Raw genomic sequence first — 21,040 nt, forward strand, 5'->3', positions numbered from 1 at the left:
GAATGAATGTAGTGTAAAGCGCTTTGGTCAAGTCTCCTAACTTGAATAAAGGCGCTATATAAGTACATGCCATTTACCATTTACCATATATCAAGACTGAATTGCAAGTACATGTCTGTTAATGCTATTATTTTCTATTTGCAAATTGTGCATCTATTGGCTATATATATATAAATAAACATGTGAAACATATTCCTACAGCAGAAAACTGCTACACATGACTGCATTTTCATGGCGCGACTCCATTAGTGTAGGGAGTACCAAGATGGCAGCAAGTGACTTCAGTTTTTTTTCTCCGGCCTATCGGCTATCCAGTGAATAGAGGTTTTAAGTCAGAACAAAGCTGCCAGGTCCAGCTTGAACAGTCCTTCCCAGATGGTTTAATGCAAACTTCAGTCAGACTGTTGTGTTTTCCTGAGAGATTAAAATATTCCTCCTCACCTTTCCCTAAAAATAAATATAGTTTTCTGTAAATTACACTTCGGGGTTCTGTGAATTTCTTTTAGGGTCTTGCCATCTGCTTTCAGGAGGAGTTTAGCTGGACGGCCAGATCTAAACATTTTGGCAGTCTTTTCTTGCTCTTTTCCTCAGGCAGTGTGAAATCTGTGATTTTCAATTCTTTACCAGACTGATGTTAACCCTTCTACAGCAGTCTGGAGCAAGCCACACTGAGGCTAAAAGAGAGCGAAGCTTTAAAATCTTTTTACTATAATTTCAACCCATTAAATTAATATTAGGATACAACAGCTTATCCCTCACCAGATATTACACATAATTCAGTTCTTATTAAACATAGTCAAAACTGATATCCACATGTCCAAATATACACTCCATCACAAGATGCCCTAATTGTTTAATTCAACCACTAAGCAGGCATTTTAAAAATATACTTCATGGACTGAAGTTCTTTCATTTTTAAAATAAAACAGACATAGGTTGTGCAAAGGAGGAGGAAACAAATGGACAAGTTATAACCCAAATAAGTAGACATTTTGAACCGCTTTAAAAAATGGTTGAATTGTAATAATAAAGTTAATTTGAAAACTCTATGGTTAGTTTACTTTAATGAGTATGGGATTCTGATATACACTTCAGTTGGTATTACATGCTGATATTTAGGTGTTTTTCTGAATTTAGCTGAATTGACTGAATGCTGGAGAATTTTAGGTTAACTTGATAAAGGGGATTCAATCATTTATTGCCGTAGATGAACCACAACAGAACACACCTATAGCGCTCTGCATGTGCGATATCTACTTCCTAAAGTCATTGTTGGCCTGCTTTTTTACTGATTTAACATTTGTTCTCAGTTCTCCGCCTTGTTCATTTAAGTTTGCACACCACAATCATTTAACTAATAAGAATGAATTTTGATTAATTTGAATTAATCTGATTCAAATATTCCTGGGTAGCTTCATGCTGATGGCAGCATCATGATTTGGGGATTTTTTTTTTGCAGCCAAAGATGCTATATTAAAATATTACATATGATTCATGGCTAGGTAAATCATATCAATTCTTTAACACAAGGGGTCCTAATACTCAGCATTTTAGAAATAAGCAGGAGGTTGTTATTTTCAACATTTCAAAGTTTATTTAAATTTTATTTCATTTTCATACAGTATCAAGTTTCCAACAGTCCCACAGCATAATATGCAGCATGCAGAAAAAAGGTTCTCAAACTTAAACGTTTTCAGATATTCCCAAGCAAACTAAAAAGAACCCGATTCCCTCAGAGAAAAAAGTAGCACTTACAAACTAAAGCGCGGTCTGAACTATACAGAGAACAGAGAGCCAGAACTGCATTTAACAAATACTTATATACAAAAAAAAGAAAGAAAAAAAAAATGAAATCAAATTTCCCCTTTAAGCTGAGTACAGTGTGTGGCAGTTTGAGACAGGATCAGATATGCAACTTTTACTGGAATCGAAGCATCTCGCTGACCCGGGTAAAATACAAAAAAACTTACATGTAGTTCAGTTCATTTGGATTACCGCTCATAATATGTGTACATTTACCAAAGTTTGGCAACATCCATATTGTATACCGTAAAATTCTTAAATATATTAACATCACCATCCATGTGTAAACAAGTTTTTATTTCAAAAAATTGATCTACATGCACAACAAAAAATATACTTCCATGTCATGCAAGCACAGGGGGAGGCCCAAGCCGTGCAGAGCTCAGGGGTGGGGAACTATTGAGCACTCCAGATCTGACTGAATATTCCTGTTAAAACTAGCAGTTGGCCTCCAAAGCAAAACGGACATTTATCCCAATGCTGTTTATAGTAGGAAGCATTTTTTTCCACTTGGGAAAAAAAAAAAAAAAAAAAACGCTGAATTTAAAGTGTTTCCCCTCCCTGCTTAAAGCGACAGGTGTAGGAGAAGGTGGACAACATGGTTGTGAGACAAAAAAGAAAAAAAGAAAGTGGGATTGGAAGCCAACTTTTGAAATGTACACGCTCGAGATAAAAGTGAAAAAAATCCTAAAAACTAGTCTAACGCCATTTGCACACTGATCATGCTAACGTGTTAAGATTAAGTGTTTTTGCGTTGAAGGAAACTGACTCGTCCTGTGCTGCACTGAGACATTTCAGAGAAAAAAGCTTCCTCCCTCCTGCTGTTCCATAAGATGAGCACACATTGATTACCTTATATACACATATCGGTTTAAAAACAAACAAAACCGCTGCCTGCAGGTAAGTCTCTTAAATTGCTTATCTCACAATTGTTCTCTCCGCGGTGCTTTGCCAAGGTCATCCAGCATGGTCTGCTAAACGTCACAGAAAAGCTCGGAAACAAGTTCGTTAGCGATTGCTGAGCCGTTCTCTGCATTGGAGATTGTCTTACAGACACACTCTAAACCACTTATGAGTTTGCAGCCATGATTTTTTTAAAACAATTTTTATTTATCTGGAAAGACATTTTCTTGGCATTATTTTAACCTAGCTAGAATTTCATGACAGGAAACAGCGAGGATGTCCGACAATATAAACACATTCTTACGTATAAATAAAACTAGTAATCATATTGGGGGCAGAAAAGAAAGAAAGATGAGAAGTGTTGCTAAGAGTGATTGGAAGCCTTACTGGTCGATTTAAACTGAGTGGGAAAAATAAAAAAAATCACGGCGAAAAAGAAAAATGCTTCGAAATTTGGGTTTGTATTTACGATGCCTCGCAGTCGTGCAGTTGGAAGCGTCGCGCTCCGGTTTTCCTGGCGTGAATGAAAGCAGTGATGATAGTTAATAACTTCAACTGGTTTGGGATATGTTCTGGTTGGCACTTCATACCCTACTTTCTAGCTGTACTGCTGCAAATGTAAATACACCACACACTTCCTCTCAAAAGAAAAAAAATGCAGATATATAGTTGTATTTTTTTCTTTATAAAAGACAAAATAAATATCAAAATGACAATCAACAAAAAAAGGATGAAATATGAACAAGCCAACCAGCCTCTTCACTGCGCCCTCCTCTAATTAGCCCCTCCCTCTTCCACGACCCAGAAATGCTCCTGCAAATGACCAAATGGATGTCCTTCAGTCTCTTAAAGTGCTACGACCGGGTTATTGCGGATTTACAGTTCAATAACACTTCAAAGTTGGCTTCACGAGGCCCGCGTTTTGTTTTTTTTCCAAAATAAAAACCTTAAAGAAAAGAAAAAAGCGGCTTCACAGAGAGAGATAGACATAAAGAGAGAGAATACTTCCATTGAGTTACACACAGAGCGTTTTGCCAGACGTCTTGAGCAGATCTTCGGAGATGGTGGAGAAAGCGAGTGTCGAGGGCGAGGAGGGGGGGATTCAGCAAGCAGAGGGTGCTCACACGTCCACCACCATCTTTTTGTGTATATCGAGGCCGCCGACCACCTGGAGGGAGAAAGGAGAGGTCAAACAAAGGAATGCAAACCCTTTTCCCCTATTATTGGAAACTTATTTGATCAAGACGATAACAGCCAAACAAATAGGTGCTCATCTTTTCAATAGAACCCAGAATTAACTGGTTACCACCATTAAGGTTTACCATGGGAGTGCAAACGTATAAAAATGTTCAGTCAGGCCACAGCTCCAGTTTAAATTTAGAGAAAGCCTCGCTAATCAGCCGGGTGAAGAGTGTGAAAGTAAAGGTTTACCATCTCTTCTATGGTTTCAGGTTAATCAGTTAAATAAAAAAAAATAAAAAAGATTTATATTACTTGATTAGGAGGTAATCTAAATTTAACAGTCAACCAAAGCTACAGCATGCGACTGCGGTCGCTTCACATCTGCATTACCTCACTTCACTGACCGCATACAGACATTGGACTAGCTCAAACACAGAGACCTTGGACTTTAGCTCTGGGTATTTTTTTAGCTTAAGCATCAAAACTAGAAGATAAAGCAAAACTAAAGAGGGTAAATGTTAACTGACACAGGTGGATCTTCACACTACACAGATTCTTCTATTAAAAGTGACAAAATAAAATTATGCTGAATTAAAACTAAATCATGTAAAGGGTTAGGGTTACAACTTCTGAAACATGAGGTGTTTTTATTTGATTTACCAAAACCGACTTTGATAAAACCATCAACATTCAGGATGCAAGGAGCAGCAGGTAAAGGACTGCACTGGAGCAGGAGGTCATTTCACACCACATTAAAAATATGGACTCATGTGGGAAGACCTAAAAGTAGTTAAGTTTAAGTTTGTCAGGCATCGGGCTGCAGGCTAGCTTCCTCTGCAGATAGACCAACTAATCTAAAGCTAAGATCAGCGTGCTTGTAGATGGGTACACTCTCAAAGAGAAAATTGAATCAGCAGCTAAAAAGCAAATGTAGGTCGTTTACACTGGAAAAACGATCTAGAAATAAGTAAAGATTTCTTAAATTAAGTCTATTTACCCTTAATTTGAGCAGGTAAATGAGATTCTTCAAATAAGATAATTAGATATTATACACTTGAAATAAGGCAATGCAATTGTGTTTTCTTATTTTAAACCTAAATAAAAATAATCTTGTTCCATTGGCAAAATGTCTGTTTTATCTCAAACCAAGAACAAATGCACTTATTATAAGACAAAATGACTTATCTAGATTTCGATTTTCTCTACTGTAGGAAGCTGTTTGGTAACTCAGAAGGGTAGTATATGCATTTTAGTTTTTGCGTACATGGTCACCTGTCATAATGGGTAAAATGCAATGCTTAAATAATGTCACCGCCAAGCTTAAATAAGATGTAAGAAGCTTGTTCACTGATGCAGTTCACTGCATGGATAGGGCTGGCTGTCCCAAAGGACTCTGGGATTTGTAGTTGTGATGATTAATGAGCTGCATACCAACTGATCGGTTTTAGTGCATCTAAAACAGAACTGACCCTGATAGAGCTGTTTCATATGTCTGCCCTAAGAAGACAATAGAGATTCATAGGGAAGGATAAAATGGCTCCAAAGGTGGAAGTTTTTTGTTTTTTAAAATGAGGCTGTTTACTGCTTAACATTATGGTTATGGTAGTTTTGCTGCAGTTTTACAAAAACTGAACAAATAAATGCAGCCAAACAATTTCTAAAGCAAAAGAAAAAGATTTACCAACAGATGAATTAAAGAGTAAATAATAGTTCAAATTTCAGTTCAATATCTAAGAGGAAGAGTGAGAAATACCCTAACGTGAGATGATTTCATTTAAGACCTATTCTACGTTGACACCAAATGCAGTAAAAAAGCTTCTGCTGCTTCATCTTTGAAGCTTTGTCCTCATTAAGGTCAGACCCCAAGTAAAGTGTGTCCAGATGCATCTGATGCTTGTTCTGCTCCTGTTTTCAATGGAAGAGAGCGGCTTTGCTATATTTGCTGTGATAAGATGGTAAAAAATAATTTTTATATATTTTTAAGGGAGAAAGTCCATCTTAAAACATCATTTTTGCAGTCAGTTTAAAAAGATTACGATCCTGCCTTAAAATATTTCACTGTCGGAGCTGCGCAGACCCCCACATACAGGTGGCAAGCTATCACTGGGAATGAATGCCCAGCTGGAACTCCGTCAGCCTCTTGGGGGTTTTCCGCTATCGTTCATGGCGGCTGAAAGTAGATGTTAATGTTTTTCAGGTATATGTGACGAACTTCAGGCAACCAAATAATAAAAGCGAACATATTTTGCTGGCAGGCTTCGACATTTTAAGTTAATTTAGATGTTGATAAACAGTTTCAGGGGACAGATCATTGCGCTTACATTTCCCAGATCCGCTCCTCTTATTGGTTGATGTGGCAGTTCTAATTTTTCAACTCCAGCATCTTCTGTTTATGAAAGGCTTCATGCACCTCAGATGCGTCAAGACGCTCTGCAGGACCTTTTGATGCGCATCAACTGTGGACTTTTCATGAGCAGCTGCTGCTCAAATCACATTTGGTGTCAACGTTGTATAAAAGTGTAATAACTGCTGTGTTAAATGTCCTTAAACAGCTACATTTCTATACATTTAGAGAAATCCAACCAGCAGCTCAAACAAGGAAGGATGCTCTTTAACAAGAACTCAAGATGTTAACATTCAATAGATCAATTAAAATTGATCTATTGAAGAGATGAAACTAATCGCTTCCAATCAAAAATGTTTCCTTATTTTGTTAACTATCCAACCAAAGCTGGGAGGGATGTATGATTTGTATTTTAATCAGGATAAAGAACAGGTCATAGTTGGTATTTTAGGGCGTTCATTTCTAGATCCTGCTGTTTGGAATAGTCTGTTTCTGATCGGTCTCCTATTTGAAGACATTCATATCTTAGCAAAGTATATTTTAAAACAAAGTAGAGCATCAGTATGAAATGTAAAGCCAGTATTTGTAATTTTACATAAAAACAGAAAGAAATGCATCTGAAAAAATGAGATTAATCACAATCAAGCTCCTGTTAGTCAATAGTAGAACCTACTTTAGAAGCAGTTACAGCTACGTCTGTCTGATTACATCATCCAGACTTATGACATTCTTAGATCCATTTTTAAATAACGATATAAATATTTGAGTACTTATAGGTTTTACCATTTCTTTTTTTTATCTCCACATCAGGAATCTGATGTTAAAAACATTCTAGACTGGATTATTCTAGATAAGCTCTCCCAAAACTCCCAAAGCAGAAGGAATTTAAAAACATTGTTTTGATCTGAACTGAAAACAGGTTATAGTTTAAGACCCAAATGAAAATGGTCCAAAGACAAAAAATTATTGTGAAATTATCCTATTTTTTTAATCAAGTCTGTGTATCTGCTTGTAATCCATAAGCTGAAGAAGTTGTGATGAAGAAGCCTAAAGATCATCTCAGAAATTTAGATCTTTGTCTTGTAAAGTGGAGTTTTAAATTCTTTATCCTAGTAACCCAGAACTATGCGACTTCTTTAGGATAGAGCTTGGTGATGCAGCTTGGAAATCTATCTTTGATATTTTTCTACCAAGGTTGACGAATCTTTTTTTTCCTGCCTTACAATTAAAGATAAAAAAAAAAGAAAAAAATGACATGCATTACTTTAAAAAGCTAGCTTTTATTTCAATCATCCCCTCTGCAAAATGACCTTGATTGAAGAAATTCAAGCTGGGAAACGAGCTTGTAAAATAACCATTTTTCACAACAAACACTGAAAATATAACAAACTAAATGTTCACAGCTAGTAGTATTACAGTCAGCTAGTTTATCTGTTGTGAGTAGACATCCAAGGATAAAAGGAAGTCACAAATTAAAGTCACTCTGAGATGGTGGGGCAAAAAAAAATAAATAAATCAGTTTTTCTTAAATGTTGATAAACATAAAATGTGATGAACAGATCAAATATTCTTTCACAGATAAGATTGAATAAAACCGGATACGGCTGTATTTTTTTTTCTTCTTTTTAAAAAGGCACCGCCTCTTTTTCCATCTACTTCACAATGAGTGTTGCTGTGTGTTAGATTACCTACAATCCTAATAATAAACCTCAATGTTTGTAGCACTAATGTGACAAAACGTGAGACACTAGTGATGAATATAGTGTGGTTCCTGTACGGCAGAGGAGCAGCACATGTTTGAACAGAACCATGAAGCGATGAGATTCTACTTCCATATCCGAGTTGTAAATACTCCATCTTTGTTTTACTACCAGCACCCTTCAAACAGCATCTTTTTTCATCACATTCAGCTGATGTTTACACAGCTTCTCTGACACAAACGCTCGGACCAAAAACGGCTACAGACTCTCTATCCTTTGAAGCACAAAATGTTTGAGCTGCAGTATTTTTTTTCATCTTGCATCAGTCTCAAAATACACACTTAAAAAAAAAATGGGTGGGGGGAGATTTTAGTTCAAAGCTCTGGAGATCTAGCTGTCAAAAAATGGGTCTTGCGTCTGTCGGAGCCAGATATAGAGCCTTTTATTTCAGAAACTGGCTCGGAGTGACACTAGTCCCTCTGGGGACCACCAAAAGACAAGTTATTGGATTTATTTATTTAGGTAGGCCACCCACTGTGTTAAAGCAACTCTTTACCACTATGATCTGAAATGAGCTGGTGTAGTTTTAATTTGCATAAGAAAACTGGATTAGAATTTGGTGCCACAGCAGGGAAACTGTGCTTCTCTCTCTCCAGAGCAGATAAGTCTTATCACACCAGACCTCGGGATCGCTGGATGACACAGCTCCTCCCACATAAGCGGCGCTCACTCACTGAAACTGAAACCCAGAGCTGTTGAGCCCCAGCGAAAAACCAGCGGTCTTTCCAGAGATTTCTTTCCCCTTTGACCTTTTACCGCCTCCACAACCGACAGCATCAGCAGAAATGCCACCGCCCCCAAAAATACCCCAGGAGAGCTTCGACTCACTGCACAGAACTCTTCAAAGGATATCCTGCCGTCTCCATCCTTGTCTGCGTTTATAATGGTCTTGTCCACAATCTGCTGGAGCTGCGTGTCCTTCAAGTTGTTGCCCACCATCATCTTCAGTACTTGGAAGAGCTCGCCGTTGGAGATGTAGCCGTCCTTATCCATGTCGTAAATCCTGAAGGCAACTGTGGATCCGCATGTGGCGTGAAAAGAGAAAATGAAGTTAGTTATATGCAAACCCTCAAAGAAATATCACGTATTGATTAGTAATGCCTCTTTAAGGGTTAAATAATAAGTCTGACGTACTGAGGCTGACTGCAAAGAAATTAGCATCAGGGCTAATCTTGTTTAGGAATAGAGATGGGTGGAAATAAAGAGAAGACACATTTATCCTTTTAAGCAGTAAAAACGTGTGCCTTGATAAGATGGCCTAAACAAGCAGAATAACCTCTGGCCACATATGGAAGTAATGCAGCAGCAGGTTTACTTACATCGCAGTTTCTGTTCTTTGTCGCCCTTGACGCTGAACTGTGAGACTCCTTCAATAAATTCTGAAAAAGAAAAGAAAAAAAAGAAAAGTTGAAGCTCCTCTGGAAGGTCACGCATTAAAATCTTATTCCATCACTGGATTGTTTTTCTATGAAACTTAAAGCTCAATGCAAATTCAGATCTGGAAATGATACTGCACTACAGTTATGGTCCCCGGTTTATTTTTTCCCCAAGATTAACTGAAAAACTGCAATATTTCGATTCAAAAGTTTCCATTTTAATGAGACTAAATGTTGGTAGTTAATACAGTTTAAATCATTTTAATGATACAAGGTTTTAATGTAAACAACTTCAGACGTTTATTAATAGTATTACTGCAGCTTCCCAGCCGTCTGTTTTGATAGGGTTCATTGATAATTTAGCTCAGGCGCTTTCTAAACTTACAGGAATAAGTTCTCCTTGTTTATAATCTGAGCCTGTTCCACTGTGTTTTAACAGAGATGACCTATTAAGGTGTTTTAGCAGTGTGTTGTCAGGGTTTCTCTGCGTTTTAGCCCATCTTAGTCAGTCATATCAGACAGGAAGCTAAAGCCACTGATACAGACTCTTTTCCTGTGCATCTCTTTGAACATCATTGGCTACACTCAAACCAAGACCGTTTTAAAAAAAAAATTCTTAAAGAGAATCCACCAGTTAGTAAAGTTCTAAAACAATGTGATTCCATGGTCACTGATTAGTCTTCATGTACACATGCCCAACATGCTGGAGCAGTGACATTTACAGAGAAAAATATATAACTTAGAGTCTAAATGTACTAAGAGCTTATATAGGATAGGGTGAGAATATTTAGAGTATGGTGGCAGTCCAGCAGTGGTGCATCAGACCCATATATGGAGGCCTTAATCCACGACATACTGGATGTAAATCTCAAAACAGAGACTTTTGGTACACGTCTCTCCACTCATTTTCCACCCCCTTCCCTGTTTTAATTATAAATAATGGCCACAAACCCCTGTCTCTTTAAAAATACATTTACCTAAACCTTTAAAATAAAGTTAAAGGTGTAGTTAGATGCTGTACTGTAGGTAAAGAAACACCAAGTCAGTGTCATTTCTTTACAATCAGGTAAAATAATCTCCCAAATATCTTTACTTTCCTCTTCTTCTTTCAGTTTGTAAGAATTTGCTTCTTGTGACTATTTGCTGTTTTCAAAGTATAGGCTGAGAGCAGGGAATGTATAATAACATTGTCTGGAACCGAAGCTAACTGGATGCATAAATATTAGAAGTGTTCACAGGTAACAAAGGAAAACAGCACATCACAACGATCAGCATATGGGGGCTCTGGGGATCTCCTCCAGGGTCTGTGAGCCTGTTGGGGACTGGCCCCTGGACCCAGGAGGATAGTGCATGTATGAGGAGTTAAAGAATATATATAGTATAGGCCTGTATATGTCCATATGACTTAGAATTAGACAACTTTTATTGTCATTTTGTATACACAAAGTTTATACAAAAGGAATTTTGTTTAATCACCATTGTTTTGACTTTGACTCACATGGAAAGGATACCCGTTGCTCTTGAAACTTCTCTTTAAAGTTTACTTTGGTTGTCTGTTGTCTTCTTTTTTTGTTCTGTTCTCTGTTTTCTGTCCCTCTCACCTCTTACAGGTGGGGAAGCAGACTAGGAGTTACTGTTCCTTTTGTTTTGTCTTGTTTTCTCCCTTTTCATGCACTCTCTTTTATCTCTTTCTCTCTCCGCTTATTTTTCCATTCTCTTATTTTCTAACCTTCCTTTCCATCTCGATTGTTTATGATTTTATTCTCGGAATAATTTTCCAAAAATTTTCATATACCAGTACCAAGCAGAACCTTATGGCAAAAGTCGTAATGAACTGCTTGTAAAAGCTAATCTGTTGGGCTATCATCTAGCTCTGGGACATCTATTCCCAAAGCCATCTTGGCAAAACAGGACACCAAAAAGATCAGCATGTGGGACAACCGAAAGGTAAGATGTAACCCCATGAAGACCACCATAACGCTAAGGTTCTGAATCTTCAAAGAATATAAAACATTTTTTCAAACACGTATAATTGCTACGACTCGCTGCTTCCAGCTGTTATTATATTTTAAACAGTGTTTATATGCATGTTTTTAGTTGCACAGCTTTATTTTCCATCTTACCATAAACAGGTCTGTCTTTTTATATTTTAACCTTAACCATAAAGAAATCCCAACTGTAGTCAAATACAGTCTGAAATAAGCTGTCGATTTATGAAGCATTTCTAGACCTAATCTACTTTTAGCTGTCATTTAACACATCAACAAAGTTAGAGGATAGAGTGTTGATTTCACAGCATGTACTTGTTACAGCAGTACAAGTGGGGTGCATATAGGAAATGTGCAAAGAAAGGAGCAAGGCAATTGTGCAAAACAAGAAGTAATAACAGATTAAAGGTAACTTGTGTACAACACATCAAACCATAAAAAGAAGCAGAAATATAAACAAATCAACCCAAAAAAAGGGGAAAAAAAATCTACATCATGTACATCATGTGCAGAGCAAAAGCAGAAGCATAGTTGAGAAGTAGGTGTTAAAAAACACAGCAGCAGGGTTTGACGCTTACCTTTAAAGTCCACCTCTCCGTTCCCATCCGTGTCGAATATGTCGATAACCCTCTGCACCAGAGGGTTCTGTTGCAGCTCCGGCAGAGACATGAATTCCTCGACGCTGAGCGAGCCCGAGTTATCTAGGTCGAGTTTCTTAAACCTCTTCCCTAGCCTCTTAATCTCATCAGCATCGACTGAACAAAGAGAAAAAGAAAAGAAGACAGAAGATCAGGATGAGGCGTTTCCTGTTGGACTAAAGATCTAGATTATCATCTTGGTTATCAAAGCTGTTAGAAGCAGGAACCTTTATGTCAGAACACGAAGAATAAGAATTAAACAACCAAAGTTGACCTGTAAGGCAACATTTTTCAAACATGTGAAACAAAAACTGAACTACACATTTATGCAAATGTTAAGAAAATGAAATGTTTAGAAATTAGTCATAAACAGGGGAAAGCCAGCAGACCTGAAACTGACTGCTTCTAAATCAAAGAACCGCACAAACCAGAGGATGCCCTGCTCTGCTCTGAGCAACCATTTAAAAAAAAAAAAAAGGCAGTGGTAAAATAAAAGGTGGGGGAGCCAAAGAGGAAAGAAAAAAGTACCTGAACTCTGAAAACTTACAGCCTTTGTGGTCGACTTGTGCAGCTTTATTAGATGGAGTTTGGATCTTTTGTTTCCCTGCCATGAGGAGAAACCCTCACGTCTAAGGCAGCTGCACTAAGCACTGAGCAAGGAGTAATCCAGAAGCAATAATACCATCCGTTGATAATTACTATATAAGCTCATTCAAACACAGTCACATGACCCGGCCGGCCAACCACAAACTATTACTTTACGAGCTTTAAGGTGGGGTCCTAAACTACATCTTTAAAAGAACGTTGTGGCTAATTTATGAGGCCTTCTGGTTCTGATCAGATTAACTGAACCAAGAAAACCAGGTTCAATGGTATGACATGTGCTGCTGATAAGACATTTAAAACGCAAAACAAATCGATGCAAAAAAAAGATAAAAGTTCTGGTAGGTCAGGCAAAGTTTTTCCAAGATCATTTCATCCCCATTATAATAGATGCCAGCTTTAAAACAACAACCCTGGCTCCGTATTCCTGGTGGAAACTGTGCAGATTGCATGGTTTTGGCTGCAACGGCTCCATCCGTTGTGATTTGAACCAAACCCATGAGGCTGGAATAGTATGACTCCGCAGTTTTTTGACATGATGCAACGCAAGGCAAGGAGAAAGATGGTTGTGCATGGTGTTCTGCGTTTCAGCACTCCAGCAGCCGAGCTACATCGGCTCGATGACTAATCTGCATGTGTTGGAGGAGAAGTGGAAGAAGGAGAGAGGGTGAGAAACACAGATTGAGAGGAAGAGACTATAACCGAGGCCAATACAGGCAAAATATTTCAAAGCATCATGTTTGGTTTTAACTAGGGATGTCCCGAACCTTTGATAAATGAAAACGTTCCAATATAAGCTGTCAAAGGAAAATCTAAAGATGTCTTCCCGTATCTAAAAGTATCTATTTAAGCCATTGATTAATGAGAAATGGCTCAGTTGTTCTCATTCCTTAACTGTTTTTCTCAGTTCGAAAAATATCACTTCAAAAGTTTTCTAACAACAAAATAGGTAAGTATTGAAAGTTTGTATGATTTGTTCTGATATCAGGTCAATATTGGTAAATACTCAAATCTGCAACATCGAAACCGTATCGGAAATGTTAAAAGTTGTATGGAGACGTCCCTGGTTTAACATTATCCATCTTAAAACCATCACCTGCTCTATAGATACACTAATGTCGACATTTGGAGACAAATATAAAAGTTTGCTAAATTGATGCTAAATTGACTTTTTTATTACCAAACTGCAATGACACTTCCAGTTGATTTTTTTAATCTTTTAACCCCAAGCATTAAGTTAGGCTTAAGGGTTCCATTGTTTTTATGGCCTTTAATGTTCTATTGTCCAGAGTAGATGGATGGGTGGACTTTAAGGTTTCTAGCTCCCAAACTGATCCCAAACTGATCTTTGAACTAGCTGTAACCCTCCTTTTATTTCTGGGGTATCAAGCTCATGTAAACATAATACCACCACCTAAAGGGCGGGAGGCCTTAAATGTAAAATGGCCAAAAATCAAGGGCCTTTTTGTTTTAGATTTGCAGACAAAACTGCAATTATAATTATTTGTTTCACAATTTGGGGTACTGATTCACAGAAAATTATCTGACAAGTATGTTAAATTATTTTGAAGAGGTAAAAAAATTAATGTGGCTTTATGATTAATAAAGAAAGACAACATCTTTTTTATTTATGACTCAGTTTAATGCACTGGACAATGTAATGCATTGCTGGCAAAGAGAGAGAGTTTGGATCAAGCTTGCATTTTACTTTTTGTTGCCCTGTCCAATTGATTAGATTCCCAACATAAACAGACCACTCTACTATGTTTAGAACTAAGCAGAGGTCATTCTCCTCAGATGGTCCCGTATCAATCAGCCTAGGGCATTGATGGCAGCAAAAGTTTATCCAACAAGTAAATTATATCAGTTCAATCAAAATTTGTTAAAGAGGGGCACTTGAGATGTTATACCCTTTCAGGCATCACATCCAAGTAGATTTTTGTGTTTGAGGAAAATATGCTTAGCATGGCTATTGTAGCATTAATACATAGGAACCTGATTGAAACCAAATAAGACAGAATAAATTGCTAATTTTTATATGGTAAAATAGGCATGTACAGCACTTACTATAACATTTACTTCAGTTTTATCTAAATATTATTTTTGGCATTAATTATCTCAACCTATAAAATGTTACAAAAGTACCTGACAATATCACAAATTGTGGAAATAGGATTTAATTATTTTTGTTCACTTTTACACTGTATAAACATTTTAAAGCTTGTTTTGGCACAAAGCTGCCATCAGTGGTATCAGCGTCTTGTTAATATTAGGGTTGTCAAAAGTAGGCTTGTCCCGATCCGATCCACGTATCGGATCGGGACGCCGATATTGGCAAAAAAAATGCATATCGGCAAAGCATGTAAAATGCCGATCCAGACTGCCGATCCAGTTTTTTTTTTTAAATCCGGTCCGTATTTTCCAGTTTCGCCGATTGAAACGATCCATTCCACTATTTTGCGCCAGTGTTCGCCTGTTTTGCATTTTTATTAAAACTTACAGTAATACTTGCACCTTTAACTGTTTACGGTTTTACTGCTCACTGTGCAATTTCAGATTGCTATTCGTAATTTTGTCCAGTTTGTGTTTATCTCTTAATAAACAGGTAAGTTTGTTGTTACCAATCATTGTGTTTTATTCAATCTCACCTAATTCAGCTGGCTAGATGTTATCAAGAGTACTAAAACCCTTTTCAACATGAGTCTTACAACTAAGGCTAAATACTTTAACTTAAACTTAAATACATGCTCGGATAGGCTGGTATCGGCCAGTATCGGTATCGGATCGGAAGTCCAAAAACAATATCGGTATCGGATCGGAAGTGCAAAAACCTGGATCGGGACATCTCTAGTCAAAAGTATCGATACTCAAAAAAGTATCGATACTGAAATGTTGTATCCGGATACAATACTCATTTTCAAAAGTATCGAGTACCAGTTGCACCTAAACAGTCATTCATCTAAAGTGCAGAATAGAGGAAAATGCACTTTCTGAACACTATGATTGAATAATTCTGTGCACTTTTCAGTTTCAGACTTTTTTTTTGTAACAGTTGTAGCTGCTGAGAATTATTTTTGTTTCTTAACCGGTTTGACTAGTGTCATAGTTTTTTATCAAGCTTGCTAAATACTGTGCACAGCAAACAACCTCAAAATGTTGTTCTTATTGTTTATTGTATTTATTTATTTATTGTATTTTAATTATTAATCAAAATATTTCTGTTGAAATTTTATCCTTGTGGTATCGAAAATGGTATCGAGTATCGAATATTTTCCTTAGTATCGGTATCGAGTTGAAAAGTTTAGTATCGTGACAACCCTAGTTAATATTAAGAAACTGTTCATGATTGGTTAATGCCGGCAATATTGTAAAATTGTAAGGTATTGCCTGGATTGACCCTTTGGTGTTTTATCGTAATATTCTGAAAATTCAAAAGCAGTTTCTTTATTTTATTTTAAATGTTCTTATTTTAGTTCTTATCTTGTTCAGACCATGACCCTAAGTTGAATCCTCACTTTGCAGCCTGCATCTTATCGCAGTCTCCAATAAAATGCTTTTAAAGCAACAGTTTTTACATTTATGGCCTTGAGCAGGTAAATCTGTCACAATGTCCAGTAGCAGAAAATGGTGTCATCCGTCTTTCTTCTTTGCCTTAAAAATGATGTGGTAGCCTATGTGATAATGCATTCTGTTTAATGGCTCAAGGGTATGATGAATATCACTGAGGGGCATCGGGTTCACAAAACCTGAGGAGGAGAGATTAGCCTGGTTTACTGGTCTAACAATGTAATAGCAGAAAGCTACAGCGCAGCTATAAACAAGAGCCCCTCACTTAAATTAAGGCAGATATAAAGACAAAAAAAAAAAAAATTGGACGTTTATTAACAGGTGATAAAAGAAAAATCTTTTCATAAAATTATGGAAACTAGATCTGTCTGCCTTAGATGTAGGCCTACATGTTAAATGTATTAGGTTATTTTAGCTTGGTGAAAGTATTTCCCATTTCCTTTTGTGCATTTAGTAGCAATTCAAGAAACTTTAGCTCACAATTACTACTCTGTATCCAATTTCCATTAACTTTGCAGATTTAAAACATATTTATTAATAGCAGAAAGTCAGTAAATGAATTCAATTTGAAAGAGAAACAAATCCACAAACAGAGGCTTTTAAAATGTGATATTTTGTCCCCTGAGGGCGTCCGTGTCCACTAGGAACGGTTATCTGAGCTGACCAACTGACTCTTCTTTTGACACAAAACACGGTCTAATCAGCAGCCTCCTGTTTTCCTGCTCACAGCAGATGACAGCAGCCAAGCCCGTACATGGAGTATCAGTGTTACAGATTTAGTATTGCAAATCAAAGCCATGTTCAGGGGAGCCTGCTGCATAGCTAAATGCGTCCTTTTCACGGCCTGATGTGAAATCTGTAACAGCTGAGTGATGCAAGCAGCCAAATAACAGAAGGTATGGGGTTAAATCACACATTGAAGTACTGAAAGATCTGTTCTATACAATCAAAATGATTTAACCCACCATTTTAAAATGGATTTTGTTGTTTTCATTTGGACAATTTAATTAGAATAAATTCTGAACTTCCTTTTGGTGCACATACACGTGTTTGTTGATTTTAAAATAAGTGCTGCCCGTCTAAACAGTATGTTAAATTTCTGAAAAACTGACTGTGAAACACGTGGAAGCAAGTTGAGGAGAGGACCGGGACAAACTGGTCATGCTCAAATTTACTCATACAGGCGTCTTGTTTATAGACAAGAACTTTTCTTTAATAAAATATCCTGCAGGGTTTGTATCACATCACCCATTACTAATGCAGATAATAATCGTCTGCCTGGCAAAGAACTTAAGAACCCAATCCTGACAGTACCTTCTGCGCTAAAGTCCTCATTCTGAGCTAAGAGAGCAGTTAAAAAAATATATACCTATGCGTCCTCCATTTAGAAGAATGGGATTTCTTTGAATAATCTATAAGCAGAACTCAGTTAGCTCTTTATATATAATTGATAATTATTACTAAAACGCAATTATCAATACACTACCTAAAAAAACAAAACAAATGTTGCCATCAAAAAAGAAAGAGAAAGCTCAAAAACTTATATTAATTGGACCACATTTGCTCTGGCATTATTTCAATAAGCATCTGCACTTTCACAAGATTTATTCAACCTGGTGTTGCAAGAACTTCTCTCCAAAATCATGTCTTTCTGAAATATATTTGATGATACAGTTATTTACTTTTCTCCATTTGACCTTCTAAAACAGAAATCTTTTCCACGACCATGGGATGTGTCGTTCGACGTGATTATTTTAAGAATATATTGGGGTTAAATAACTTGTTGCCAACTGAGACATAATGGCTCATGCAGTAATTCTCCAAAGGGAGGCTGGTACTGATTTGCTTAGTTGCCGACTTTTTTGGGGGTAATTTCATAACTGCATGTGCTGCCACTCTACTGACAACACAGGTAACTATTACAGGCAATCATTGTTAAACCTACCATCAAAATGTTTTTACTCTTTAGGTACACTCAAAGAGGAACACAAAATAAGAACTACTTCTATTTATTCCAAACTTCTACTGTATTTTCAGTAGAACAATAACAGATTTTCTAAAAGGGTAAAACAATAACGATAAATAAAAGATATTCTGAATCCATGAAGGAATCAGTTTTTACATAACTTCCACCTGCTAAATGCTACTGCGTAATGGAGGCGAGATGTCCATAAAACACCCTGATGCTGTAATGGTTGTAAGCCTAACACCGTGTCCATATTTGGAGCTCCCGTTTTGAAATAAAGGGGGAGTACTTCCTGCTGTGCTGACAGAACCTGCTCATGAACCGTTTGTGTAACTCCCAAGACATCTCTAGCTTAAATTGTTTGTCTGGTAGCATTTTGGAAGTCCTGTGAAAACAGTGACTTAAGTTAACATTTGCTTTGGAGCTTCAAACCAGTACTGAAGGTTTATTTTTGAATGAGATTGAATTTCATTTGATCACTTTCATTATAGTTTAACATCTAAAATACCTATAAAAAAAAAAACTGAATTGGATAATTCTCTGAAGAACAAAGATTACGTATAATCCTGGTAGGAAGTGATCTAATGTGGGTTCTACCGGTGGAAACAGAGCAGGGATCAATGCTTTCTGGTAACAAGAAGCTCTCTGAGCTAAACAAGCATCAATATAGAACTGGTCAAACCTGATCCTTTAAAAAAAGTTTTGATTATTGAAACCTTTACTCTGTCAAACAAAAGAAAGAGTGACTTTGGCGTCAGATGCAGGAGTTTGCCCTGCAACTGAAGGGTTGTTGGTTCGAGCCCTGGCTGTGGGTTTCAGTGTTGTTGTGTCCTTGAGCAAGACACTTAACCCACATTGCCTACTGATGGTGGTCAGACGGACCGGTGGCGCCACTGTATGGCAGCCTTGCATTAGTCATTGAGCCTTAATGCCAAGCCTCTGCAACCATCAAATCTGTCTCTGTGCGCAACCCGCCCCCCGCGCAGAGGCTATGCAACCATCATCGAGCACCTAAAAAAAATCCTGACTACGAGTCAGACGGTCTCAAACCCGCGCAGACCTCAAGCAGAAGTGCGCAGACAGAAAGCAGCTGTGATTGGTCCTTGGTATGCCTTCCGGCTGTCTGTGTGGTCATCCTTCTCGATTTGGTTCCGGGACGCACAATTTTTAAAAACCGAGAATCAACTACAATGGACAACTACGACGAAAGGTTAATCGAAGAGGTTCGCTTCATTAACACAACCTGTTCCTCTTCGATGTCTAGCAACTCTAGATCCATCGCCCTGACCGTGATATCTTGCAGATGCGCCATTGTTGTTTTGAAAGATAAACATTCCCGCCGGCACCGCCGAATTTCTCGCAAGTTCTCCAATAGGTTCCCCTTTGCGCTTTGGTGGGAAACTCCTGTGCGTCCCTAGAAATTCCAGACCGACGGTGCAGAAGTATACCAGCAAATCTGGTTCGCAACCAGACCCAAGCGACATTTAATGTGTGCGGTTGCAGAAGTATAATCTGCTCTTTAGGGCAGCTGTAGCTACATTGTACCTTGGCACACTCAGTTTGTGAGTATGTGTGTGAGAATGTAGTGTAAAGAGCTTTGATCAAGTCTCCTGACTTGAAAAAGTGCTATGTGTACAACTCATTTACCATGTATCACTATAGCCCTGCTGCTGATTTTTGCTGTAAATTATGTTATAGCTGTGAACAACTGCACAAGCCATGTTTAAACAACTTCATACTCTCGTACTCGTCGTCTCCCGCTTTATCCAGAACCGGGTCGCGGTTTCACAACTTCATATTCTTGTGTAGTCTAAAGGAATCTTTTTATTAAGCATTATTTATTTTTTTTAATCAGCAGCTTTTATTTGAAGCTATTACTGGGTCTATGTTTAAAGAGCCTAACAAGTTTAAGTGTCCCATCTGAATAATTTTCAGACAGAGACGGCAACAAAAAAATAAATATACATCTTATATAAAACAAAAACTATTATGCACATTGCATCAGTAGTTCACCTTCAGAAAATTGCTTTATTAGCATGCATGGCTGCTTTTTTTAAATCAGGCTGTCCGAAGGAAACTAGTCTGATCTAATTGAATGTTAGATGGCAACAAACGTACTATCACAGCTACAGCCTTAAACTGCAACACTATCCTCACTTCCGCTTCCTAGCTTGTAGTGAAAAAGTATTCGCAGCTGACTTTTATTAATAAAGTTGTGTTCACACATTCTTGCAAGTCTGTGAAATGCAAGTTTGATAAGTCAGACAAATTGGGGCTTCTAGAGTTCATGTTTTATCTAATTGGTTTCTAAAAAGAAAACCTTTAAAACCTTTAACCCTTTTCTTAGTCTTTAATAAGAAAATATCTTTACCAATTTAAATAAGTTAAAATTAGTAGATTGTTGCCTTTTTTCTTAAGACATTTTAGCCCAAGATAAAACTGTTAGCTATTAAGGAACTTCTGAGCCGAATGGCCAGACCCCTTGTTGATGGTAGAAGTTGCCAAGAGTATGTGTATTATTCATGGTGGTAAAGACGGCAGCTTTCTAACAGAACAGGTCTCCTTCCAACAGGTCTGATGTCTGCCAGCATCAGAGAACCACATGGAGACTCTTCATAGGGTGAATATACTATAGCTAGGAATTTTAAATGAGGGACATGGCTCTCTCTCATACAAGTAATGGTTAGCAATAAAAATGAAGAGATTCCTTGAACGAAGCTCTAAAACCTTTTTAAAAAGGTATATTCTGATTCAAGGCTTTGTCCATCCTATATAACTAAACATTTGAACCATCATGTTTAACAGCATATGTTTATTGCTTACATTTACTGTGATGAGGAAGACAAGAGACAACAGGAGAAAAGGACAAAGACCTGGTGGGCGTTCCAACTGGGACCATAAAAAAAAGAA

The 21,040-nt window shown here is 37.4% G+C and overlaps 1 protein-coding gene across 1 annotated transcript in view; it reads right to left on the reverse strand.

Annotated features, from left to right (window-relative positions):
- Positions 1 to 2,555: 2,555 nt before the first annotated feature.
- ppp3r1 (protein phosphatase 3 regulatory subunit B, alpha) overlaps positions 2,556 to 21,040 on the reverse strand; it is a 40,583-nt gene continuing 22,098 nt past the window's right edge. Inside the window, exons 3-6 of the mRNA XM_015396904.1 lie at positions 11,935 to 12,111; positions 9,312 to 9,371; positions 8,821 to 9,005; positions 2,556 to 3,874 (exon numbers count right to left, since the gene is read on the reverse strand). Coding sequence (XP_015252390.1) covers positions 3,827 to 3,874; positions 8,821 to 9,005; positions 9,312 to 9,371; positions 11,935 to 12,111 — 470 coding nt within the window. The 3' untranslated portion in view covers positions 2,556 to 3,826. The remainder of the gene's footprint in view (positions 3,875 to 8,820; positions 9,006 to 9,311; positions 9,372 to 11,934; positions 12,112 to 21,040) is intronic.

The sequence above is a fragment of the Cyprinodon variegatus genome, unplaced genomic scaffold (genome assembly GCF_000732505.1).
Source record: "Cyprinodon variegatus isolate N-32 unplaced genomic scaffold, C_variegatus-1.0 Scaffold829, whole genome shotgun sequence".
Lineage (NCBI taxonomy): Eukaryota > Metazoa > Chordata > Actinopteri > Cyprinodontiformes > Cyprinodontidae > Cyprinodon > Cyprinodon variegatus.